The 26131-nt window shown below is 43.9% G+C and overlaps 2 protein-coding genes across 11 annotated transcripts in view; one reads left to right on the top strand and one right to left on the bottom strand.

Moving 5' to 3' along the window:
* Positions 1-15258, bottom strand: part of LOC105081593 (ADP-ribosylhydrolase ARH1) — a 40151-nt gene extending 24893 nt beyond the window's left edge. For 4 of the 8 annotated variants that reach the window (XM_074364095.1, XM_074364105.1, XM_010970852.3 and 1 more), the window contains exons 1-3: positions 15106-15256; positions 12448-12773; positions 10895-11255 (exon numbers count right to left, since the gene is read on the bottom strand). In XM_074364095.1, coding sequence (XP_074220196.1) covers positions 10895-11255; positions 12448-12773; positions 15106-15155 — 737 coding nt within the window. In that variant the 5' untranslated portion in view covers positions 15156-15256. The other 4 variants (XM_010970853.3, XM_045507215.2, XM_074364098.1 and 1 more) reach the window with 4 other exon arrangements.
* Positions 15259-15595: 337 nt separating this feature from the next.
* Positions 15596-26131, top strand: part of CD80 (CD80 molecule) — a 32270-nt gene continuing 21734 nt past the window's right edge. Inside the window, exon 1 of one of the 3 annotated variants that reach the window (XM_010970849.3) lies at positions 15596-25491. The gene's annotated coding sequence lies outside the window, so the exon portion shown is untranslated. The remainder of the gene's footprint in view (positions 25492-26131) is intronic. The other 2 variants (XM_010970850.3, XM_010970848.3) reach the window with 2 other exon arrangements.

The raw sequence follows: 26131 nt of genomic DNA, 5'->3' as shown, positions 1-26131 counted from the left end.
TCTCACTAACCATTAACTGGCCCCATGACCTGTAAAAGAAAAGCAAACTCTCCCTATTTGTTTAACTTCCACAGTTTTTCTGTTTCTTCTTCTCAATGAAAATAAATATACTTTTCTTTTTTTTCTTAGAGCAGGGGACATGAAAACACACTGTCCTTCCTCTCTGAGCCAAACATCATCAGGAAACGGTTTCCTGCACCTCTCCCACTTCCCATCATAAAACGTTAGTAAAAGCCAAGGCAGAAGTCTTTCATCTCTAGAGGATCACAAAACCCTCACTGTACCGGAATCATCTGTGGACATGTTTGTTCCCCTAGGAGGGCTCTGAGCAGCTTGAGGGCAAAAACTTTTTTTCATTTTTGCATCCCCAGTGCCCAGTACAGAGATGAGCCAACAATACATGGTTAGTGTACATTTAACAGAAAGAACGGAAGAAGATGAAGTTGGTCTCTGATAGAGAGTACTATCCCTTTATAGAATCTTGGGACTAGAAGTAAAGTCCAACCTCTAAGAAGAGACGTTCAACCTGTTGAATTCACATAAAGAAACCAAGAAGTAAAGAATGAAAATGACCCACGGAGACCCTGCTGATGGAAGTGGCAGAGCTGGCTTGGAACCAGGGTGTTTCCAGTGTACTGTGAGGCCTCTCCACTCAGGGTAGTGGCAGAAACCACAAAGCACTAGTCTGGGGGAAGGGGAAGGTAGGGTACTTGCCCAGCACTCCTTAAAGTGTAGCACATTGCTGGGAGGCAGAGAACCCACCAGCAGGGCAGTACGGAACTTTCTGGATAGTAGCTCTGTGAGGTGAGTACTGTCTACATGTAGCTTCAGGGCATAGAGGGGTTAAGTACCTTGCACGAGCTCATGCAGAGCTGGGATTTGAAGCAGGACAAGCTAGCCCAGAGGCCACACTCTGAACTACTGCACCAACAGGCTGCACCAACAGGCTGCACCAACCACTGGAACAAACTGTGCCAGGCCTGCTCAAGACAAGGATAAAACTATCATGCACAGATCCCACTGCTCAGGCGCTGCTGCCACCAAGAAGAAGAGTGGCAGTATACAGGGCACTACTGGAGGCTGTTCTGAGGTCATAGACCAAGCCAGGTGTAGAAGTCCAGGTCCTCAGAGAAAAGATGCCAGGATGGGACTAGGTGTGCAAGAGATTTATTGGGGATAACACCTGTGAAGAGTAAGGGGAGCTGAAGATGGCAAGGAGAGCCTTTAGACCGTGATCAGGGCTGACATCTGTGAAGGACAGGGAGAAGGAAAGTCTTGGAATGCCCCACAGTTCCTAGAATGTCCTGCCAAGGGGACAGGGGAAGCCTCAAGCACAAGTCTCCTATTAAAGCAGCCCGGTGTTCTATGACAATGAGCTGTATTAGCAGCCTTATGTTGCTCCATCACTAGCTAGGGTCAGACTCAGCATAAAGACGAGGGTAGATCCGGAAAGGCAGCAGCTGGGACCATCAATCAATAAGGTTCCCCACAGCGGGAGACAGAGGACCGCATTTCTCCTGACCACCTCGCCACAGCCGGGCTAGTCATTCCAGTTATTCCAGCACACCGTTCCCTGTGCAGCAACACAGCTGGCATTTAGAGCACCTTCCCTATCACATTCATCATTTAGTACAGTGCTCTCCACATGCGGTTGGAATGGTCCTGGGCAGAATCCTGCCTTAGTATCACTGAGGGAACCTCAGGCAGACTGCTGGGCCCAACCCAGACACACCGAATGAGAATGTTTGGGGTTGGGCCCAGGACTCTGCATTCCAGTGGGTCCACAGGTGACGGTACACATAGCTGGCTCCATTTATCATGGAGGAAAGTAAAGCTCACAGAAGCCAGTGGCCTGGGGAGCACTGCTTCAGGGGGCCAGGAAAGTGGGGTCCTCCTGGAAAATGAGGTGACATGTTTTAGACCGAGAACTTTCTACCAGGAGATACTGCGGGAACATCAGTTTATAATTAGTGTATGTGGTCCATCTTCCCCAAGAGAATGTCAGCCTCAGGAGGGCAAAATTCTAGTCTCTTCTGTTCAGTGAGGTATCCCCAGAGCCTAGCACAGTGCCTACCACACGGCCAGTACTCAATACTTGCTAAGGGAAGGCACTGTGCATCTGGCAGGGCGTGCTCACTTAGAGAGGACAGTGGGAAGGGGCCTGGTACTGAGACAGCATCTAGGCCCCCATTGTAAAGTGGAGTTGGAGGCTTTGCTTGCCTAGGGTCCGGGAACACAGGGAGGCACGCAACAGACCGAGGACACTGTGTGCAGTGTCCGGGGCTCACTGTTCAGGGTTCCTGCTGTGTGCTTGCTGCCTAGAACAGTGCCTGGCATATAATATGGGCTCGTTAAATACTTGTTTTGAAAGAAAGAGAGGAAGAGAAGGGAGTGGAGGGGAAGACAGGGGAGAGGATGGCTATAGGTTACAACCCCTAGAATCCACAGAATCCCTTTCAGCGTCCCCTGCCTGCTTGTTCCCAGCTCAGATTCCCAGCCTCCTCCCCTTCCCTCAGGATCTCTAAGCTGACAGTTCCATAAGTGAATAAGCTTTTATGTATGTGCGTGCGTGCGTGCGTGCGTATTTAGAATCACTGCCTTCAGTTAGGGATGGGGAGGATATAAACTAACATAATAACTAATATAAACTAATCTTAGGAAATTATAATTATGGGCCTCACCAGTTTATGACTATAAAATGAGGTCACATTAATTTTTTAAAGTGTCGTCTTTAATAATTCTACGTGTAAATGGGTTTTTTAAAATCAAGAAGTACAAAAGCACGTGGTGAAAAATAAATCTCCACCCCCTCCTCCCAGCCCCCCAGATCTAGCAGAAGGCAGTCATTGCTAACATTTCCTTGCATGTACTTCTGGAGATACTCTATGCCATCCTTTTCAAACGTTTTACATATTTGCTGACCACTACACAAACCCGCTGCACCTTGCTTTTCACACTAAACAAAATTCTTTGCAACTGCCGTATTCTTTTTTTAAGGTTGCATAGAAGCCCATTAGAACTTTTCACAAAATTTTAGCGCACAACCTAAAATGGCTCAAGACCTTACCCTACTCAGTTTTCAGGAAGTCCAATTTTGCCAGGTTCCTTTCCAATTATGGAGCCTCCACTCCTGATGTTCTGTATGTACCACACATGAGCACACGTGCGTGCACAGGCACAGACAGACACGCACACATACACACACCCCTTCTCAGGACAAACCATAATGCACGAGCACAAGACAATCTCACCTCTTATGGAGAGAGAGTACTTCATGCCCTTTGTGTTCCAAACGGCCTAATTCTGCTTTCATTTTAAAGCTGTGTTCTGACTGTTTTGCCAGGAAGAATTAGTTAAAGCCTTGCTTTAAATTTGTTAGGACAAATGTACCAGAGGTGTCTCCAAGCCTCTAAATGTTGGGAAAGACTGAAAACTGCAGCTTTTAAATGACAGTTTGGTACTAAATTCTACGGTTTAGTGTTTGCTTCCTGAGATCTCCTAACTACAAAGTAAAGTGACTTCTGAACCTTGAGAGCTCGGCACTGGGTGTACAGTACTGCAGGTCGGTTCCATGAGAAGGTTGAAGGGAGAGGAGTCCCCCTGTGTTCTGTCTTCCAAGTAGTGGAAGAAATGGATTGAAAGTGACCCATTTGCCTATTTCACAGTTTTAGCTGGACTCAGCTCTGCCTGCTCCTTACCCCTGCCCCCAACATGGATCTCAAACCCACAACTAGCTTTCCTCTTGACGTCACCTTCCCCGTTGTGGGTAAGACATAGGCTGCTGCATCATCCCACTCCTGGGTTTCATTCTGGCTTTGTCTAAGGAAACATTTTCTAATTATAGCTAACAATTAGAGTGTGGTAGGATTGGAGACAAGCAGACCTGGGTTTAAACCCCAGCTCCATCTCATCCCAGCCACGTGACTTTGGACACATGGCAGCTTCTCTGAGCCCAATTTCTTCATCTGTTAATGGGCTCTGGTGAACTGCCTGACACACAGCAACTTTCTTCCTCCTCCTCTCTTTCCTTCCCCAAGTGGAGAGAGTCTCACTAACTCCTTAGCTGTCACTCTTCCCAAACCCCAAACCCCAAACATGAGAAAATGATGGCAAGGCTGCCCCTTCTGCCCTGTCTGGATGACCCCTGGATACTTAACCAAACTTTATTCCCTGGGGAGCTGATCCACTGGGATGGTTGACTGTGAAATCATCAGTCTCCATTCCCTCCCTCACACCCCTAGCAGCTCTGGCTGTTTTAAAAAGACGCACATTTACTTGCCCTGGAGAGGCAGAAGAGTAAATGGAGAATGTGGTAGCTGGAGAAACTTGGAGAAGGGCAGATGAGGCCAATGCTAATTTTACAGATCTTAAAAGGTGTATACTGCCAAGATTTCTAGAGAACGTCTAGCAATCAGAGGTAACAAAGAAAGCAAATGTAGTAGTCATCTAGCATGTCAAAGGATATCATTAATCCCTGTAATGTTACTCATGACCTATTCTGTTTTTCAGTACACGTATGTTAACTTGATTAGCATGACAAACTCATACTGTCATTCAGGTCATCTTTCAAATTTACTCTAACATTATGTATATCATTAAGTTTGTTATCTCTTTTCTCTGTTCAATCTCATCCTCCCTCCTTCTCCCCATCTCTCACATATGCACATAGCCCAGCACTCAGAGTCACAGCGGGAGGGAAAGCACACAGTCCAGGAGCTCAAATGCGGGTGTGGGAAAGGGTGGATGGGTGTGGCAGGTGTTCTCTTCTGACTGCTTGTATTTCCTCAGAGAAGTAGGAAGCAAGGTTGCCAACTGAGAGTAAAGTGGAGCGGAGGTTTTGAGTTCTGAGAAAAAAAGTCTGAAGTGTGACTATGATGAAGAGTGAGAATTTGCAAAGTAAACATAATAGGATCTTTAAAGAGACATTCTCTGTTGTCTCCGATGGTGACTGAAGTTTCACACTGGAAAACAAAAACCGCTAAGACTCCACCCTCCTACCTCCCATCACCCCCTCCCCCCAACATGCACCCCCACCACCACGCCCTAAGGAGACTGGAAGGACATGGAAAGACAAATTCCAGTAGGGCTTACTAGGAGGCCGACTTCCCTTCCCCACCTCCCCCAGCTGAAAATCAGCACTTTGAAGGAAAAATCATGAGAATCATATTCTGTAGGAGTTTTCCTTCCCTCCCTGAAAGGGGAGGAAAGGTGGTGCTCTACCTCACCCTCACAACAAGCCAAAAGAGGGGGAACTACCAGCTCAGACTGACGGTGACCACGTGAAGGTGACAGTGGCATCTACTTCCAAGTTGGCTGTCTGCTGAGCAGCCTGATCTGTCCTCTGTGAGAGGGATGGGGGGGTATGTAGAGAGAACAGCAGGTGGGACAGCCTGCACTGCACTGCACTGGTGGATGTGACCAGGAAGGATGAGTTTCCCTCAGGATGAGTGGAGCCCTCAGAAGACAACCAGCTTGAGCCTTTCCCACCAATGCTCTACTGAAGAGGGTGGTCTCAGGGCAACACTGGAGAGGGACAAGGAACCCCAAAAGAGGGAGGGGAGGAATGAAAGAGGCATCCATGTCCCCATTTCTCCTCTAAGCCCCTTGGCTTGGGACTGACTGTAGTGGGAAAGAAAGAGGGCAAGTTATTAAAGTCTTAGAATTGATTAAACTGAACTGGGATTCCCACTTCTGGGTACATACCCAAAGGAAATGAAAACGGGGTATCAAAGAGGTAGCTGTGCCCCAAAGAGGTAGCTGTGCCCCAGGCTCTGGTGAACTGCCTGACACACAGCAGCTTTCTTCTTCCTCCTCTCTTTCCTTTACTGCAGTATTATTCACAATAGCCAAGACAGGGAAACAACCTAAGTGTCCGTCAACAGATGAATGGATAAAGATTTGGTACATACATACAATGGAGTATTATTTAGCTATGAGAAAGAAGGAAATCCTGCCATTTGTGGTAACATATGGACCTTTGGACATTATGCTAAGTGAAATAAGCCAGACAGAGAAAAACAAGTATTACAAGATACCACTTATATGTGGAATCTAAAAAAACAAAGCCAAACTAATAGAAATAGAGTAGAAAAGTAGTTGCCAGGGGCTGGGGGGTGGGGGTAGTGGTGACAGAAATAGGGAGAGGTTGGTAAAAGGGTACAAACTTTTGGCTATACGATGAATAAGGTCTGAATACCTAATGTAAAAATAGTGACTATAGTTGATAACACTATATATTGTGTAGCTGAAATTTGCTAAGATAGAACATAAACGTTTTCACCGAAAAAAACAGATAAATATGTGAAGTGATGGATATGTTAATTAACTAGATGAAGGAAAACCTTTCACAATATATACGTGTATCAAATCACTACAATGTACACTTTAAATATCTTACGATTTTCTATGTCATTTATACCTGGATAAAGCTTAAAATTTTTAAAACTTCACTGGGATGGACTGGATTGAGTTTTTAATACCAGCCCCCTCCAAAGACCAAAAACTGTGTAAAGATGACACTAAGGGGCAGGAAAAGCAGCTTCCACAGAGTATGTATGAAGGCAGTAGCTGGAGGAAAAGAAAATAATTTCATGTTTGCTTCTCACTAAATTCAGACCATTCACCAAACCAGTTACAGAGATAAAACAAGTCATGCCTCAGATTCTACTTGTTAAAATACTCTTCTTCCCTTTTCTATATTGTAAGGTTTAGGCATCTCACTTCTGCTGTTTGGTCAGTGCTAATAGATTTCTAGTGTTCGGCCTTGAAACTGTAGGCTCTCCTGACTACTGATAAAAGAAACCCCAGAAAGACAAGGCGAAAATGTTTCCTCTTCTACAGCTGCAGAAAAGCACACGCAATTATGCATTACAATGTCAGTTTTTATCAAATGGAAAATTAAAAAGTCACAGGTGTCTCCATGTTAGTCTTCTGCTCAAGAATCTTGTGTAAAAATGTATATACTGTTTTCTATTATTCTAAAGCTGTCCTCAAAATATTCCTACAAAGGAGTTATCTTGTACATCTGAATTTAAGATGTTATTACCATGTTGTATAAATGATAAACCCCCACCTCCAAAAGAATACAATTCTGACTGCCCTGCTGAAGAATCTATTGTCCTAGTTGTAACATTTAAAACACATTTGTTTTGTGAAGTATTTAAGTATATATGAGTTTTCTGAGCCAGAAAAAAAGCTTTGGAATCTTCTTCTCCCTTTATGTATGAAAGAAAGATAAATGCCACGCCTTTGCTGGAGTCCTGCTTCAGATACATACTTGAGAACTTTGTCTCATTTAACTCAGCATACAGGCCTGGTTGAAGCATCAAGCCCTCCATGTCTCATAGCCCAACACAGGTCACTCCTGGCAATCTGGAAGTACAGGGTGTCTGAAACACATGCTGCATGTTAAAAGCATTCACGTCAACACAACTTGATGAACTTTCAAAGTAAATATTTATTTAATGTCGCTAATGGGCCAGACAGGGAGGCCACAAAAGGAATGAGACACAGTCCCTCACAAGCAGCTTGAGATCAACCCAAAAGGCACACGATCACCACACACCAGGACAGTGTGGGGACAGAAGGCTTGTCGGGGTAGTGAGAAAGGGCCTGAACAGTCAGAGTGGCTGCCATCTAAGAGGTGCTGCTTGAGGTGGGGCTTGAAGGGTGAGTAAGAATTTACCAGGGGAAAAAGAGTGGGAAAAGCACCAAGAAATGAAGAGAGGGGGTGAGTGGTCATTGGAACATGCTTAGAAGTGCAGCATGACCATTGTGTATTTGAAAAGATCACTCTGGATGGCAATGAGGAAGGTAGGACTGGAATTAGAGGCACCAGACAGGAGGCTAATAAGCAACATTCATTTAATATATACTGAATAGGTATCTCCTGTGTGCCCAGGCACCATGCTAAGTTCTCTCTGGAGGAGAATAAAGACAAGCAAACAGGCAACAACAAAACAGACCCCATGTCAAATGCCATGCCCAGGAAAGTACGGGGTGCAGCTAGGAGCAGCATCTCCCGACCTGAATAGCCTGGATTGCAGAAATCCAGCTGAAAACTACTTGGTGCAACAAGGTAAAAGAGGTGACAGGTTTGAAGGATATTTAGGAGGTAGAACCTTCTAGCAGATGATACTGGGACCCCACATACACTTCTCACTGTTCCCATGCACCATACAGCTTGCCACTGCAAGCATATCTGAGTCTCTACCTGAAGACACTCATGTTTGGATTCCACAAGAGGAAGGCCAGGAAGCACCAGGGAGTCAGCATCCCTGGAAGTGTTCCTCAATCAACGTCAGATGGAAGTCAGTGGATAAACACCCCAGGTTGGCTTGCCCCTCAGGTGAGACAACTCTTGAATGCCTTGGGCAGAGGACCCAGATGGTCTAAGTCCCAACTGCCCACAGTGGTAACCTGCTCATTAATGTACTTTTTCCTGGCTCCCCTCCCTTCCCTGTCTCACTTCCCCATTCTCCTAACAGTGCTTCCTGGAATCACCTCCCAAATAAACTATTTGCACTCAAGTCCTTGTCTCAGAGTCCACTTTTGGGAACTTAACCTGAAACAAATAGAAAAAACTTAGTGAAAGATTAGCTGGTAAAAAAATGAAGACTCAGATATGAGGCTACAAGATTTTTAATCTGGGAGATGCTGACCCCATCAACTGAGATAAAGACTCTTCAGGAGGTGGGGTGGACGTAGCTCAGTGGTAGAGTACATATTTAGCATGCACAAGGTCCTGGGTTCATTTCCTAGTACCTCTATTTAAAAAAAAAAAAAAAGAGGCTGATAATGGGGACACCTCTCCTGAACAGCTAGAGAACTTGATCTGGAATAAGGAAGCCTGCAAGTGCCTGGGTGAAAGGAGAAACCCTGTTTCTTTAAGGAGAGTGTGTTTCTACTCAGCAGTGCGACTCAACTGTCTGAAAGGGGCAACGGGACAGCTCTCCAACCCACAGACTCTTTACTGCTTCCTGCCCAGGATGGCCCAGAACAGAAGCAGCTTCTCAGGGAGGAAGTCCATCTCCTAGCTGAGACTGTACCACTGGCTGCCCCACTCCACCTCTCCCCACCACTCACATCCAGACAGCCAGCGAAAATCATTTAATGCCTGCCTGTGCGAGGACTGTTCTGGGTGCTACAGGCCCAACCATGAGCAAGGCCCATCAAGTCCCTGACTTCAATGAGCTTACTGCAGACACCGAAAATCATCAAGTAAGCAAACAAGTAAAAAATATAATTTCCGGTGGTGACAAGTGCTTACAAAAAAAAAAAAAAAAAAGACTCCTCGGGATAAGAGGGATAGATCTGGGGCAGGGTAAGGAGGACAGGATAAGTTTGGAAAGACTGAGCTTCAGGTGCCCAAGGGACTATCATCTCAAAATTCCCTGAGTACAAGGTTAAGACTCTTGACTTTGAAAAAAATGAAACTGAACAGAAAAGGGACTACACAAGAGGAGAAACCACCAGAAATGAATGTCACTTCTCCCTAAAGGGTAATTACAGTATCTTCCTTTGACCTAAGAGAATACAAAGCCCTAGCTGTCTCTTCCAGCCGGTTTCTGTATTCTAGCTTCTCATAATTGGAAGGACTCACTCCTTTAAAACCATACATCACTCCCCACCAGCAGCCAGCAATGGCAGCTGTAGAATCACTGTCTCCACCGTGGAAAAAGGCTCGGTGGGCAAGCTCCTTCCAGGAGTCTCCTGCAGCCAGAATGGCATCATAGGCAATCAGGGGAGCATCATGTCCACTGCTGCCGCCCCAGCCAGAGTAGCTCACGGAGGTGTAGAACTGATCCCTCTCCTTCACATCAAAGGGCTTGGGGAAGGTAGGGACTGATTTGCCATCCCAAATCCCTCTGAGTTTTAGGTACTTTTCCCATTGGTCTTGGAAGTAAGACCTGTAGGAAGGAAAACATCTGCAGTCAATTAAAAAAATAGAGTCAAAAGCCATTAGGAAAGGTACCAGGTAGATATGTGAACAGGGAAAATTTCAAGATGACTTCAATTTCTGGTACTAACATCATACGATATAAAAAAATCAAAATGAGCTCTAAGTGACATTCATTCGATAAATTTTTGCTAAGGAATAATATAAGGCCTTGATAACACAAGTAAAAGGTCAGAAATAAAGGTTTGTTTTTCCTGAGTTGAGAATCATGTCAAGTGTCAACTTTCAAGGGGGAACTTTATTTAGTCTGTCATTATGTATGTTATCATTTATTTTGTATTACTTTCTTAACAGAAATTGTCCATATTTAAGGTGTATGTGATCATTTGACATACATACACAGTGAAAAGAGCACTACCATCAACCTAATTAATACATCATATCCTTATATAGTTATATTTTTTTTTTCAAGAGGGAATTTTGGAACTTCATGACCATGGGTGATTTCAGCAGAAAGCCTCTGGACCTTTTTATTCTAAGAAAGGCAATCTGAAGTGAACTCACAAAAAGGGGAAGATGTGGCCTTATCACTTATTAATTAGCTGGTGGAAAAACCTATCTCTCAGGCATTTTAACAAAGGATTTCAAAATATTGTGTGTCAAGACAACACTGAAAAGACAAATTCCAGGAAATGAGCAGGAAAGTTCACCTCGGTAAAGAACAGCCAGCCACAAAAACTATAGAGAGCTGTAATACGGAACAGGATTCCTATACATAAGGGAAGCACTGAGGTCTTCACTTGGCTACTTGGTGGCCACCACTGTTGGGACTGAAATCCTTAGCAGGTGGGAGGGGCTGGGCGCAGTGGATGACAAAACTGGACAGTGAGAACCATGACAGTTGCTACATTCTATGAGTTTTAGGCATACACGTGCATGCACATGCGTGCACAGATTCAATCATTTTCTAGCAGGAGAGTGTACCTACAAACTTACCAGTGTTGAAGATTCTGCTCCACAAAGTAGCCTGATTGGACAATGTACTTTTTAGCTTTCGGTAGCACCTCTATCAGTCCTCTCCCCCACTGCTGGGGAGGCTTGCTATTCACAGCATAGGCTGTAAAAAGAGCAGACACAAGGGCTCCCAGGTAGCCTGTGGGATGGTGGTGGGTCATCCGGCCACTTTCGATGCTCACCTGGATCAGGGTGTCCAGCTGGCTGCGGTGGGGAAACCGAAGACCGATGCACATGGCCCGCATGGCAGCCCCACAGCCGCCCTCATGGCTGTTAAAGGGAATCCTCCAGCCATTAGCTTTGTCTGGCTCCAGAAGCATGGCGTTCTGCATTGAGGCACCCCCTGGGAAGAGCCAGGTAGGGCATGGGGTCAGTGTAACCAAAGCAGAGGCCCCACAGGAGGAGAAAACCAAGCCCTGTCTCCAGCTTTCTTTGACAGAAAAACTATGAAGTGTGATCATGAATGCGCCCAAACTCCAAACCCCAAGCCAACATTGTGACTTACTTACACCTGAGACCCTTGGGTGTATGAGGGGGAAGCTTTCATCAGGAGGTATTATGAGCTGAACTGTGTTCCCCAAAATTCATATGTTGAAGCCCTAACCCCTTGGACTTTGGAATGCGCCTGTATTTGGAGGTAGGGCTTTTTAAAAAGTGATAAAGTTAAATGAGAATGTTAGGGTGGGCCCTAATTCAACCTGACAGGTGTCCCAGTAAGAGGAGGAAATTGGGATACACAAAGAGATACCAAGAATGTGAGCTGTGAGAGGAGACAGCTAGAAGGAAACTATCTACAAGCCAAAGAGAAAGGCCTTCAGAAGAAATGAAACTGACACCTGGATCCCTTCTAGCTTCCAGAACAGTGAGAAAATTATTATTTGTTGTTTTAGCCACCCGGTCTGTGGTATTTTGTTATGGCAGCTCAAACTAACACCGGAGAAGCTATGGAAAAGGTAATTCACATCAGCTGGTGGCCCAAGATGCTGTAACAAGTTCCCAAAGTGAGCAAGAACCACTTGTGAGCAGACCTGGAAACAGAAAAGGAGTCTCTACAAGACCTTTTCCAGACTCCTTTAAAAAGAAAAAAAAAAAATTTTACACTCATTTATTACAGAAAACTTAAAAACTACAGATAAGTAAAAGGATATAAGGAACTATAAATACTCCCATCACCCAGACACAATTATTAACATCTTTGTGTATATTCTTCCATACCTCTCCCAACAGAAGTATACACATACTTTTGATGACAATGGATTTATAAGATACATAGTGTTTTGTAATCTACCTTTTTTTTTTTTTTTTGCTTAATACATAATATCTTTCCAGGTCAGTAAATATTTATGTGCATAATTTTAAATGTCTGCAGATGTGTCACCATAATAAATTACAAAAACATTTAGGTTTTTTCTATTTTTATCACAACTATAAAAACTAATGTCTCCTTGATATTTAATCTCAATCAACATTTTTAATCGCTTCCTTGGGCTTGCTTTATTCTCCACCTGCCCAAGACGGCCTCTGGCTACTCTCACCTGGTGCCCGGCCGTCCATGTCTCCCATGCAGTCTTGGTAGTGCTTAGCAAGGAGGGAATATAGGCGAGCCAAGTTCAAGACGTTGCCAGCTTTCAGGAGTGCTTCTGCCGTGGCCAGGTGCATCACTGTGTCATCACTGACTCTCCATCTCTCCACATCTATGGCATCCAAGCCGCCAAGCTGGGCCAGCTGCCTGTGAATCTCTTCCCCGTTCCGGAGGAACTCCCACTTCCCATTGAAGTACCCCAAGGCATCTCCAGCTGCACTCAGCACCATGGCAGCCACATACTTCTCGATTAGTCCCCCACACATGGTGAGGCTGTCTCTGAGGGAATATTAAGACACACAAAAGATGAGGAGAAAGAAAAATCAGAAAAAATATTAGCTTTATCTATATTTTATTGAGTACTCACTCTTTGTAGACACTGTATTAAGGGCATCTCATTTAATCCTCACAGCTGCTCTATGAAGAGTGGAAAAGGCCTAGTTTATGGATGAGTAAATCAAGGTAACGCAGTACCAGAAATGTTAAGTGAATTGTCTCAGGTTACGGAGCTAATAAGGGGCAAGGAAGGGACTCCAGCTTAGGTCCATCTGACTCCAAAGTCCACAATTCTAACTATGACTCCACCTTTGCCTCTCCATGAACGGCCAGCCCACTAACTTCTACAAGTCAACCAAGCTTGTCATTTTCTTTTTTTAATCTGAATATGGCCTTGGAAGTGCATTCCTCCTTGACTTAAATAATAACTTTCCACTGGTATCACAATGCCCTGTTTGCAAAAGACCTGCATATCCTCTGTCTCATTAGTAGGCAAGGATTACAGTATGCATTTCACTGTTAAGAAAAATGAGGCTCAGAGAAGGTAAATTCACACAACCAATGAATGGAAGCCCTGGGACCCAAATCTGATTCTGGTCCACTTTGCCTCAGCACAGACCTACTTAGCTTGAGCAACCTCTTTGTGCCTCACCTTCTACAATCTGTAAAGCAGTGGCAACCTCGTGGGTTTGCTGTGAGGAGTAAATGAATTAATTTTTATAAAGCACTTAAAACAGTGCTTAGCAGATAGTAAACAGTATTTTTATTGTTCACACACAACCAGGGAAAAGGATTTTTCTATTAATTGAACTAAAATACTTCCTCTCCACAATCTTCCTCTCCACAGCAATATTTAAATTGTTTTCCTTCTAAATGACTGACTTCTGGAGTCTTAGGCTCTCAGCTAATACATGAACCTAGTTCCTGGTTAAGTGCTGGTTTCCCTGTAGGTGCATTTCCAGTTCCCCACTGCGCCCTACTGCCTGCAGCATTCATATTCAAAGCCCTCCACCGTCTGCCCCTACTCTTTCATCCACTCCACTTGCACAGGCCAGGCAAACACTTTTACACGCTGGTGGACTTGCTCATTCTCCCCTCAGCTCAAGCTCTTTCCCCACCCAAGATCTGCCTTCTCTGCCTCCACTTAGCTAAACCCTATTTCCTCAGGGTTAAGTAAGTCAAGACTGAACAGACCACTACTGATCATGCTGAGTTTCTTGGCTCAAAAAAGGTATCTATAAAATGTTATTTACATATTGTATTGTTCATAAATGATGCCTAGGAACTAGAGTTCTGGGCTAATAGTCCTAGCTCTGCCCAAAATCAGGTGTGACTATGGACAAGCCACTCATCCTGGACCTATGTTTTCCCACAGTAAATTGTACTGTGTAAATTACAGATACAACCTGGGATGCGTCCTGTGCTGAGAGCGTCAGAGACCAAACTTAGTTGGCTTCTGAGGACCAACTTTTAACCCCCACCCCCACCCCGTACCCTCTCCCAAAGTCCTCAGCTTCCTTTCTGTAACTCCTGGTTTCATCAGAATGTGTGTTTTTGTGAGTTGTGAGCCGGGCTGGGGTAAGATCACCAACTCATTCTGTTGGAAAACTTCCTTTAGCTTTTACACGCACCGCTCTGGCCTCCCGCTCTCAGAACGCTGTTACTTTTTACAGTTTACAGTCTCACATAGGAATTATAAATTCAAAACAGAGGTCTAGTAAGCTGCTTCCCGACAGCCCTCTGCTTTTTTTGTTTTTCTTTTGGTGGTGGTGGTGGTGGTGGGGAGACACGCCCAGCCCTAGAAGGAGGTGGGAGGTGGCCCCCAGGTCACCGCAGGGTAGGAGAGAGCCCGAGGGACGCGGGAGGGGTATACCGGGTCGCCGAGGGAGAGGGAGCGGGGAAAGCGCGCGGGAGACCGGACGGGGAGGGTGGGGAGGGGAGCGAGCGTGGTGGCCGACAGCGGGGAGGGGTACCTGGTGGCTGCAGGGGGTGCAGCGCACGCGCGCCCACAGCAGGGCGGGGCGCCCGTTGTTCGGGGTGCAGAGAGGCTCAGGGCACCGAGGCGGAGCGCGCCGCCGCGCTCAAGGACCGCGTCCAGGTTCAACGGACCGTGGACAAGTGCCTGGCGTCTGCAGGCTCGTGGGCCTCAGCTCGAGCGAGTTGCGGGACCGCGAAAGCGCTTCCCGGCACCACAGCGGCCTTCTGGGCCCAGACGGGGCGGGCGGCAGCGCCAGCGTCACCGGCTCCCTTAGCTCCAGAGGGCGCGGGGTAGCACCGCGCGCCGCGAAATGGCGCGGGTCTCGACCACACCTCTCGTGAGACTATCGGAACTCACGCGTGATCCCAGGTGGACGCCTCGGCCTTTCCTCGCGTCCCGAACGACATGGCGCCCTAATCCTGGAGAAGGGTTCTAAGTGCGTCCGCCGCCCTTGTCACGGTTCTGAGTCCCCGCCCATAGTACCCACTACCTCTTAGGGTGGTTGCTAGGATTAAATTAATTTTAACTCTCGTCATTTATTTGGTAGCAGAATGGAAAATTTTCATCCTGATAGTAAATACAAGCAAAGAAAAACTAAGGGTATTTTTGTCTGAATAAATTAATAATATCACCTTACAAGAATTAGAATCACTGTGTGCAGATATTCTATGTACGTCTCTAGAATTTTAATTTGCTGTGCCTATCATTCTGGCTACAGATATTAAACCCTTACTATGTATCAGGTGAATGCTGGGCCTTGACACCACCCCGCTTTCAGGGCTTGATCTCACTTTAGTCTATTGACATATTTTTTGTTTTTTAATAAAATTTTTTGGATGATAAAAATAATGCATACTTACAGTAGAAAAGCTGTGAAAGCTTCTGGGAAGCTCGCTTTTAAAAATACCCTCATGTGTGCACAAAGATTCCTGGATTTCTTTCCGGAGTTGTTTCTCATAGCAGAAAATTGGAAATAACCCCAGTATCTGTTTACAGGGGAGAATGAGTTTCCTTCTTCTAAATTATGGCGTAATTATGGAAATTTTTTAAAAAGTAGACATTTATTTAAATCAGAAGACTTTGGGTAAATAATTAGACTCACAAGGGAAGAGCTTAAGTTAAAAAAAACAAATTTTACAAGGAGGAATATACAAGATCTTATTTATGTAAAAAAAAAGAGCTCTGTGTGTGTGTGTGTAAAATGACTGAAAGGATACACATTGAATTAATAATGATTATCACTTAAAAGGCTAATAGAGTTTTCTGGGAGTAGGGATAGAGATAAGGGGGAACTTTTAATCTTTCACAATAAGAATTTTTGTATATTATGTGTATAAAGAAATTTTAGAAAACAGAAAAAATAGTAACTATCCACATTCTACCACTCATATTGTAAATACTTATAGTCTTTATTTTATGCACTTTTTAAAAAAAAAATCACATCATTTTGTGTATACATTTTACATCTTTTTTTAAACCACTGAGCTTTACATTGTAAGTATTCCTCTCTGTGATTTGTAATAGTATTATTACTATAATTGATTCCAGATGTTCAAATAACATAATGCTCTAGGATAAACTCCCTTTCACGTTGATACAAAGAAATATGAGGCTCTGATGTTCAGTTCCTCTTCAACCACACCATGGCCAAGGCTGGTTCAACAGAAGGAAAACAGAAGTATAGATAATTTAAAAACGGGGGATTAAATAAATCTTTGCCACTTCATGGGCCTGAATGTGTAATACCATGGCTAGTTAAACCGTGAGAGCTAAAATTAAAAAAAGAGAGAGCTACAATAAATGGTTAATAGACAGGGCCCCTTGAACTCTCTAGCAGATACAAAATGACAAAAACTTTCAAAGGAAAACATACCACAAGATAGGATCTCAATATACATTTGTTAAAATGAATTAAGTGGGGGGAAAATGAAATAGGGGCTTTTCAAAAGTCTTTTGAGAAGAAAATAGAAGAAAGCTAGTCCAGGAGAAATAGGAAGCCAAAAGCAGCAATTCACGTATCTTGTATCATCAGTTCAACTCAGAAGACTTAGTAAGCATCTGTGATGGTTAATTTTATGTGTCAACTTGGCTAGAAAATAGTACCCAGATAGGTGGTCAAACAATTTTCTAGATATTTCTGGGAAGGTCTTTTAAAGATGAGATTAGCAGTGAAATCAGTAGACCTGGAGCAAGCCTATTATCTTCCATAATGTAAGTGGGCCTTTCCCATTTACTTGAAGACCTTAATAGAAAAAAAGACTGACCTCACCCAAAGAAGAAGGAATTCTGCCAGTAGATTGTCTTTAGTTGGAGCTGTAATATCAGCTCTTAACCTGGGTCTCCAGCCTGCTGGCCTATCCTGCAGATTTTGAACTTACCAGCATCTACAATCACATGAGCCAATTCCTTAAGTCTTTCTCTCCATAAATGGATTGATTTTGTTTCTCTGGAGAACCTTAATACAGCATATAAAATGTGCTAGGCACTCCCTGCAGTTACAGAGGTAAGGCAAGAATCACACTAACAGAGGAGACTATACACTAAAAGGGTATAATGATATTAGGGCATGAGCACTAACAAAGGAGAATGGTCAAGGTACAAGGTCAGCAAATATGAGAGAGACATTATCAGCTTAGAGCATTCAGAGAAGGCATCCAGTGAAAATTATATCTGAAGAATAATTAAGAAGACAAACTAAAATTTTCAGATGTCCAGAAATAACCCAAACAGAACACAGGAGAAGCAAAGATTTATTAAAAGAAAAAAAAAGGTAAAAGCAAAGATGCAAGTTTAGGTTGACATTTCTTCCTCAATGATGCACAGTTGCTCCATCCCACTTCATTGCTGAGGCATGAATTATTTTCCAGTCAAGCCTGTTCACTGGGTTATGAATGTGGTCACGGTTTTAAACTTTCTCCTTTCCTGTTTTACTGAGTCTTTCTAAACTTATCTCTAAGATTGAGTACCAGATTTGCACAAGGGAAATCTAGTATCCTCCTGGAGGATTTTAAAGAAAGCTAGGAAAGAAGACTCAAAGATCAGCTTATCAAGGAAAACAGGCTGTCTGGCCCCTAGTCCCAAAGTACTTTTTAAAAGTAGAATACACATGTACATAAGAGCAAACTTTAAATCAAAAAAGGTCAACATCAGAAGGGATACTTGCACAACCTGTCACTTTATAGTGAGGAAACAGGCCCAGTGAATTGAAGAGAGTTCCTCAGGTGAAAGACTAAATACTGATTTCCATGAACACTCTGAACCTCTTGAGCTCGATTTTTAAAATATTTCATGCTCCTTCCAAAAGAGGCCTCCACTTGATGATAGTATAGAAGTAGTATTTAAAGAAAAATCTGACATGTGCTGTAATTCTAATAAGCAGGCAGTGATCAATATGGTAGAAAGTGGGGATGAAGACACTGTACAGGGAGATGCAAAAGAGATCAGTGGCTACAAATAGATGTTTAAGGAGCTGGCAGTGGCTTCTGTCCTTCTAAGCAGAACAGAAACAGACCTAGGGGAAGTCCATGTTCCTCCTTCCCCTCTTCCTTCATGCCTCCACAAGTGCTGTGCTTGCTTCTGTAAGTCGTGATTTCCCAGCCTTTGATCTGGATATCCACATAGATTTTGAAACCTTCTTTGGTACATTTTTTTCACTAAATGGCCTCCACTGCTCAGCTTCTCCCAGTCCTGCTGGGATTTCCCACAGGGAGGGAAGCTCGGCTGGCGGCCTAGTCCCCAGGCTCCCTTTCCTGGGTCTGCAATGGACCTTCAGTCCTGTGGAACTTCACTGCTCACAAGGTTGGCTCTCAGTAGGTGAGAATACAGCTTCCAGGGAATAGAAAGTGACCACTCCTGAAACCGAACACCTGGGGAGCCTTGCTTCAGTTTCTTTCTTCTCTCATACAGCCTCTGCTCCACAATCATTCCACTAGGGTCAGCCTAGTCTAGCCTACGTGGATCTGCTCTCATTTGTGTTTCTAGAAGAATCCATTAGACTGTGGGTAAAGAAAAAACCTAGTCAGGGGAAATTTGGTGCTCTCATCTTTTTAACCTCTCCTCCTCCCTCTGACGAGGTATCAGTTTCCTCACCCTTGCTCTACAGCATTCATTCCTAAAACCGCTCATTGGAGAGAACTGAAGTTTAGGGTGGAGAATCTAAAAAGTGAAATTGAAACCAAGACTTCACAAAGGAAGCTGGTTTAGGCAGGTTTCCTAGTGGTGACAGCTGCTGGAGAGTCCCTCAACCTCCCCGTGTGGACACCAGAGAAATCAGTTCAGGATCAGAAGGGATTCAGAGTGAGGGTGCTGTCAAGGCTCTTCACCCCCATTAAATTCTGCTGCTCTTTATGGTGCCGGACATGTATAAATTGGGCTACAAATGGCCATATTTCAAATAGCAGCTAAATGTATCTGTGCAAGGTGTACTTTAAATGTTGCCCTTTTTGGGAATAGTTGATGAGAGGTAAATCCCCTCTTTCTACTCAGGCTACGCAATCTCTCTTTAATTGTATGCATAGAATTAGACTACTCCCTTCCCCCCACCCCCTCCATTTTTTTGAAATCTGGAGACCATGACTTTTGTTAAAGATTGATTTTCCCCTATGTCACTTGTCAATAAGAAACAAAGGGCACACAATGATTTCACTTCTGGGGAAAATATGCAAGAAGGAAGAAAGGAGTTGGGGGAAGGGGAGGAAGAAAAGAGGAGGGTGAAGGAAGATGGTTACTTCCCCTTGGGGTAGTTAAATCGCTTAGTGTGTTCTTACTGTTCAATCTCTAACGGGCTGTTCACTGGACTCTTGAGCTGTCATTTAGTCCAGCTTGATTTCATGACGGCTACACTGTCCCATTATAAAAGCACCAAAATCATCTCTGGCTTCTTCTACTGCCTTATGGTTGGCTCCTTACTATGTTTCTTAGGGAACAAGGAAAATGAAATAGAAAACTGAAAAAAAAAAAAAGTGACTTTGCCAGGAGCTCTGATGGACAGTGTGGGTAGGAGGCCAATGTCTGTGGTGACTCTGAATCCCCAGAATCCTAGAATCACAAACTGGCCAGGATTCCAGGGCAGTCCCCTACCCTCAAGCAGAGAAGCCTCATCTCTCAGGGATACAAGGTTCTTCTCTTAAAGAATCAAGTAATAAGACCCTGCAACCTCCTTTGAAAGTTGCCCTTTCCAGTTTCATCAGAAAAAAAAATTCTTTAAACACAACCAAAATATCAAAAGTTCTTTAGCTTTAATTTAAGATTATTTTCTCTAGTTTGGTCATCCACAGAGGTGAAGGGCATTAACATCCATTAAAAGCTCAAGACAAATAAACAGAAATACCTCAAGGCAGTGAAGGATCATTTTTAAGAACCTTAAGACCACTTGACCAGTCTTAAAAACAAATCTCAGCTCTCCACTGATTGCTCTTTTCTCTGAATTACTCAGTTTAATATCCTTTTTATTATTGCCTGTTACTTTTTTCTGGATCCATTTCTACATTTAGTTTGAAACTGAATGGAATATTTCAATAAGGATTTGGACTCATGTTGAAAGATAACAAAGATAATTCCTGGCCCTGGTATGTCATATTTCCGCTCATATCTCCCACTATTTTGTTGGCACTATCAGTATCCTACAGACTCAGATTTGCCTGGTTGCCCTGGTCTTTTTTTGTGATTGCTTGTTTCTTTTCTTAGGGTCTGTCCACCTTGTACTTATCTATCCCATTCTGCTCACTTTTGCATCCCCAAGGCTTGACACTGTTCGAGGCACACAGTAGGTACTTAATAAATTTGGGGGAATTGGCTTGATGTGGCAAAGGAGTGGTATGGACCTTAGGAACTCAGAGAAGGGGATTAGAAGAGTCAAAGAGAGCGTCTCAAGGAAGTGATGTTTGGAATGCTCCTTTAAGGAAGGAAGATGTTTGGATGGGCAAAGAGAATGGGGAAAGGTGGTATAGGAAGTTATAGTGGAGTCAAGTTTTCAGGCAGAGAGTAAAGTGCCAAAAGCAGGAGGGAGAGAGACATTGGACAACAGGGAAAGAGCCCTCAGTTTAGACCAGAGTTAGCTCTGAATGTCCACTTCTCTTTTCATCTGAAGAATTCTGGTGATTTCCATCTCAGAGAACCAGAAAGAGTGTGACAGAGTTCAAAGAGGAAGAGGTGACCGCCCTCACACTGATGGCCTTTTCCACAGCTTTAGCAGACTGTGGCACCACTCAGGCGCACATGCTTTTAAAACCCAGGTCCCGCCACCCCATGCTGGGTGCACTCAACATAGATGAGTTTAAATGAAGTTGAGACAGAAGCCAGAGAGGTTCCACTGGGAGGCTGAAGGTCATTGCAACCACACTCCATGCCAGAAATTATGCTGTGATTGTCAGGTGGGTGCCCTGGGGAACTGACCTGAAACAAAGGTCAGAAAGCTTCTTAGGATTCCTCACTGCTGAGAATGCAGCCAGTTGTGTTAGAAAAACCCAAATCACAACTTCCTGAAAGATTTTGTCAATGCAATAATGGGTTTGTTTCCTTGGCAACAGAGTCCACTGTGGGAAAAAGATTTTCCCAGCAATTAGGTTGTCCCAGCAGCACCTTGGACCCTGAGTACTCATTATGAAAATAGTCTTTGGTAGGCCTGGGGTCCAGCGCAGCCCTGCCCTGAGGTACAGTTTCAGCTCAGCCTGGCTTTTCTCAGCATGAAGAGAGTGAGACAGCTCTAAGGCTGAGAAAGGAAACAATGAATCATCGAATCATCGTTGCTACAGAGATCACCTTGTTCAGGGGCAAAGCCAAGTGGGAAGCCTCCCCCATGTAGTTTCATCAGGTTCTACACTCCACTGGCCTACCCGGAGGGCCCTCTCCACACCCCAAGTCTGTAACTGTCTTTTAATTTCACCTACGGTGTCTTGCACTGGCTAGCTTTCATTTTTATGAAGTTGAATCTGTATTTTTTTTGCAGCTTCCAGGTTTTGTGTCTTGCTCTCTCATTCTAGGGTTATAAACAATAGTGTCTCAGAAATTTACGATTTTAATCCCCCCTCAAATTTAAAAAGAATTCCTTTTGTTTTTATTAAAGCAAAACGATAGACAGATGAAAGCGTCAAGTTGGGCAGAAGAACTTAGACTGAGAAGCAGTGATCCCCTGCTCTATTCCTCACCAACCTTGGGCCCACTTTTCACTGGTTTACTCTTTTCCCTGTTTTTTTCCTTCTGGCAATACAAGTCATTGGGCTTCCTCTGCCCTGCCTCATCCATCCTCTCAACCGTCTCTCCTGTTTCTAAAAATTTACTCTAGGAATTTTTGGTCCACTCATCACGCTCCTATTCTCAATGCAGTTGTGGACCTATCTTTAAATCAATCTTTTTTGTATTATTTCATTAAGGTCTCGGGAGGAAGAGGGATGAACACAATCTTAGAAGAGAAGCTTTCTGTATTTTACAGGCAGGAGGAGGGGGAGGGGAAAGTGCAGTAAATTATCTGACTCATGTCCCTTTTGGTCCAGTCTCTTGATGAGTTCACATCAAGGTACTGACTGCAAAGGCTGTTCATGTGTGCTTCTCCAAGGCGGTTAAGTTTTTAAGTGGGACTCTTAAAATTTGAGGGTATCTAATGATCTTCAAATTTTTTGCTCTTTTTAAAGTTGGTATCTATAGTTTTGTGTTACTTTAAGCACAGTTAGCCCTCTGCATCTGCAACCCTACCACACCATTTTATATAAGAGCTTCTGGTATCTGTAGGGGATCTTGGAACCCATCCCACCTGAGGATACCAAGCAGTGACTATATCTGCAAAGGAAATAATTTCCAACACATTGTAATACTGTTGTTTAAAAAATAAAACCTTTACTTCATTCTCAAATGTACTGAGTAGAATCTAGATTGGGAAAATCAGTGAAAGAAATTTCTTCTAAGATCTGAATTAACGTTCAAGAAAATATAAAACAAGAACATACCTCTGAGATATATATATATATTATATATTATATATATATTATATATATATATATAATATATATATATTCCTTTTGCTTGCACACATAATGTTCATCTATTAGGGGTAAGTGGAAGTTGTCACATCCTCCTTCATAATTTTTCAAAGTATTCAGCTGAGACCCAGACACATAGGTAAATGAATTTTTTCTCCAATAGAGAAGATGAAAATGCAGTGGACTCCTGTCATAGAAAGTCTTTCCTGGAATGCTTTACAGAGCTTGAGTATTCTAAGAAGTCTAAGATGGACAGAGCAGTCACCCACTGAGCCCTGCCACAAACTTGTCACTGGATGAAGTAGAGTCAACTGTTTTTGTATCTCTCACCCACACTCTCTTCACTCCTCATGACTGCCTTGGGGGAAATGGTGTCTTGGACAATAGACAGGAAGTAGAAGAAGTGGAGTTCATTAAATAAAGCTGCCATCCCCCCTTCCACCTCACTCTACAATACATTTATTTCTAATGCCACGTTTCTACCTTTACAAAAGTATGGACAAGACGGGAGGGACATAGGACCCTCTTTTGGGCTTATAATGATTTGAGGAGGCAACACTGATTAAAGAATCAGTATTTCAAATAGTCTCTTTATTTAGCACCTGAAGCTTTTTACTTTTTAGGACCTTGTACCATAGTAACATTCAAGTTGGGTAAGAGATAAGCCTTTCTTTTCAAATAGGGAGAAAGACAAGGTCTTTCTCACTGCAGGTAAGTTTTAGGAAAGTGTCCATAAAGAAACTGAAAAACCTGGAAATGGATTCTCTTAAAACCATCAGTTCCCATATACTCTTTGAAAACCTGCAGGTGCTCTTGGGGTACAAGGATTTCAGTGTAAAGACCTTACCTTAGGCCACATCAATGTGTCTTTTGGCAGGAAGTACAGGCACTGTGGGACCCTCCTTGGAGTGTTACTTTAGAGGTGGAGCTATCAGATCCCATCATATAAGCTGCCGCTCACTTTGTGCATAGATTTGTCTCAAATGCAGCCAGTGATTTTCTGAGGCTGGGCCATTAGCTGAGCCTTGGAACAAATTCTGTCTAGTGAAGGCCTGTGTTTGCCCCATCACAAGACTGGTCAAAGCCTAAGCTCTGGCTTCTCTTTCTTTCTCTTTCTCTCTCTTTCTTTCCCTTCCTTCAGGATGATTTTCATGCCTCCTCACCCTATGAACACCCTGAGGCTGCAACTGTCATCCTTCTCTATCAGCTTTTTATTTAAAGGGATCTCAGTGCCTTAATACTGAAAAATTTAGGATGGATGGCAGCCCGAACTGTGATTTTTGTCAGGAAAGTTTGTTTCCTAAAAGTCTTAAGTTAGTATTTCAGACATTACTACACCATGTTCACAATGTTTACCACATTCATATACCATGTCTCTTATCATTTTATTTTTTTCCATAAATCGACTCACCTTTCTGCTACTACACATTTATTTCAGACAGGAGTCTGTTGTATCTCTACCATACAAAGTGTCCTTCTTGCCTTAGCCTAGGTTCTCCAGAAAGCAAAGCTAGAAGCAAAGGCCTAGATTCTTGGGAATGTGAGTTCAGTGGTACAGGACAGGGATTTTGAAACAGGGAAGGAAGGACAGCCAATACAAGGGTGCCTTACCACGCTGGCCTCTGCTATAGGCAACCAACTCCATCCCACCAGGACCTTCTGGAAAGCCTCATGAAATGTCTTTCACAACTCTCTACCTGGGCGACAAAAGGAGAGAGCAGATCTCCGTCAGCTTTCAGCCAATTTTGGTCAAGAGGAACTCCCTGGGTTTTAAGTCTCCTATATTTCCAAGTTGCATATGCTTGAGTGCAGAATTTCCAAGAGCATACCATGGCAAGTCAGCAGAGAAAGCCTCAGAGCTAGAAGCAGACTGTGAAAGGTGCAGGCACAGACAAGGTGCTATCAGGCTCCCCCGTGTGAAAGAGATCCACTTGACCAGTGTGGGTTGGCTGCTGACCAGTGGAATGCTCTAGAATTCTACACAGGGGAGTAGCAGGCTGGTTGGAAACTGGGGAAGACTAAAATCTTCCTCACCTCACCCCTTGGCTCTGTCACTGTGTTCACCTGAGGGTTACTCCACTGGGGTTAGAGTGACTGGGATATACTGTCCAACTTGGCTGCCAGGAGTCCACTCTGCAAATGGGGTGGTGGTGGAGGGCTGAGAGGGTAGGAAAGGGTGCCCTTGTGAGCCGAACACTCTCCCCAAAGTGTCCACTGCACATGAAATGGATGGCCCACTCCTGCAGTGGCATGGCTATGACTAGGGAGGGGTAATTCTGGTGCTAAAACAAAAATTGAGACCAGCACAGAAACAGCCAGCCCATAAGGCTCATCATAGACTGTCTACCACTGAAGCTGATGGGCTAGCCCCGCCCACTATGGGGCACCTTTCCACCCTCTCCCTCAGGCTGCCCAGTGCAGTTTCCTCTCCCCTTGAGACTGCTGCAGTGCTGGTGCTCAGTGAGGGAGGGCAGCTGTGTGGTTTGCTGTGCCATCTGGAGGTAACTGACAACATAGGACAGCAGAGGGAGCTTCCTCAAATAGTACACGACGCTTTGCTCATCCCCCGGTTTAAGTATTTCTGAACATCAGAGTTCTCTATCAAGTAAAAGGAAGTTGGAAGGGGAAATGCCACCTCTGTGACATATCACCCAAAGAAAAACGGAGTGACTTGCCATTATTTTGGAGACAGCAAGAAAAGAACATCTCAGAAGTGGGGCCTCATTCTTTGATTTTTAACACAAGAAAAAGAGGAATTGTTCTTCGGCAAGTAAGTACACTTACTATTATCTTAATATGGTACAGCTTGGTAGAACTTGGTAGACCTAGAACCCAACGGCATTTTGAACAAACACAGCGTTCACTCTTACCTCCAAGACACAAACTCTCCCCCTCAAAGAGCCATCTGGGAGGTCTTATTCCCGGAGGAGGCGGAGGCGGCCCCAAACACGTGGAGGTTCATCATCAGAGTTATGGCCCGTTATTTTAAATTTCCTAGATGGTAGCAAATATTAATTTTGTAGGCTGAATTTGAGTTTTCCAAATAAATAAAATTTCTGGTGAATAAGTGAATCCAAGCTAATCCTGATTAAAATGGAGTGTGGCTGATAAAACAATCCATTGTAGCTGGGAATCTAGCTCTGGGGTAGTTTCCAAAGAGGGTCCCAAACATCCTCTGGGTAGTGTTGGGCTATGTCTGTGGTGGCAATCTGAGAGCATCACACGGGAGCACAGCTTTCCCTTTTATTTCTTAAGTTTGATAAATTTACTAAAAAAAACCCAAAACAAACAAAAATCCCCAGCTTTCTCACATTACGATACACAACGTAAATAAGTAATGTTTTCTGTATGTCTTTTCTCTTCCCTTTTCACTGACACTTTTCTGTTGATTGAGATCCTCTACTGCTTTA

The sequence above is a fragment of the Camelus bactrianus genome, chromosome 1 (genome assembly GCF_048773025.1).
Source record: "Camelus bactrianus isolate YW-2024 breed Bactrian camel chromosome 1, ASM4877302v1, whole genome shotgun sequence".
Lineage (NCBI taxonomy): Eukaryota > Metazoa > Chordata > Mammalia > Artiodactyla > Camelidae > Camelus > Camelus bactrianus.
The sequence above is the reverse complement of the archived record's forward strand: the minus strand, read 5'-3'. Positions and strand labels throughout refer to the sequence as shown.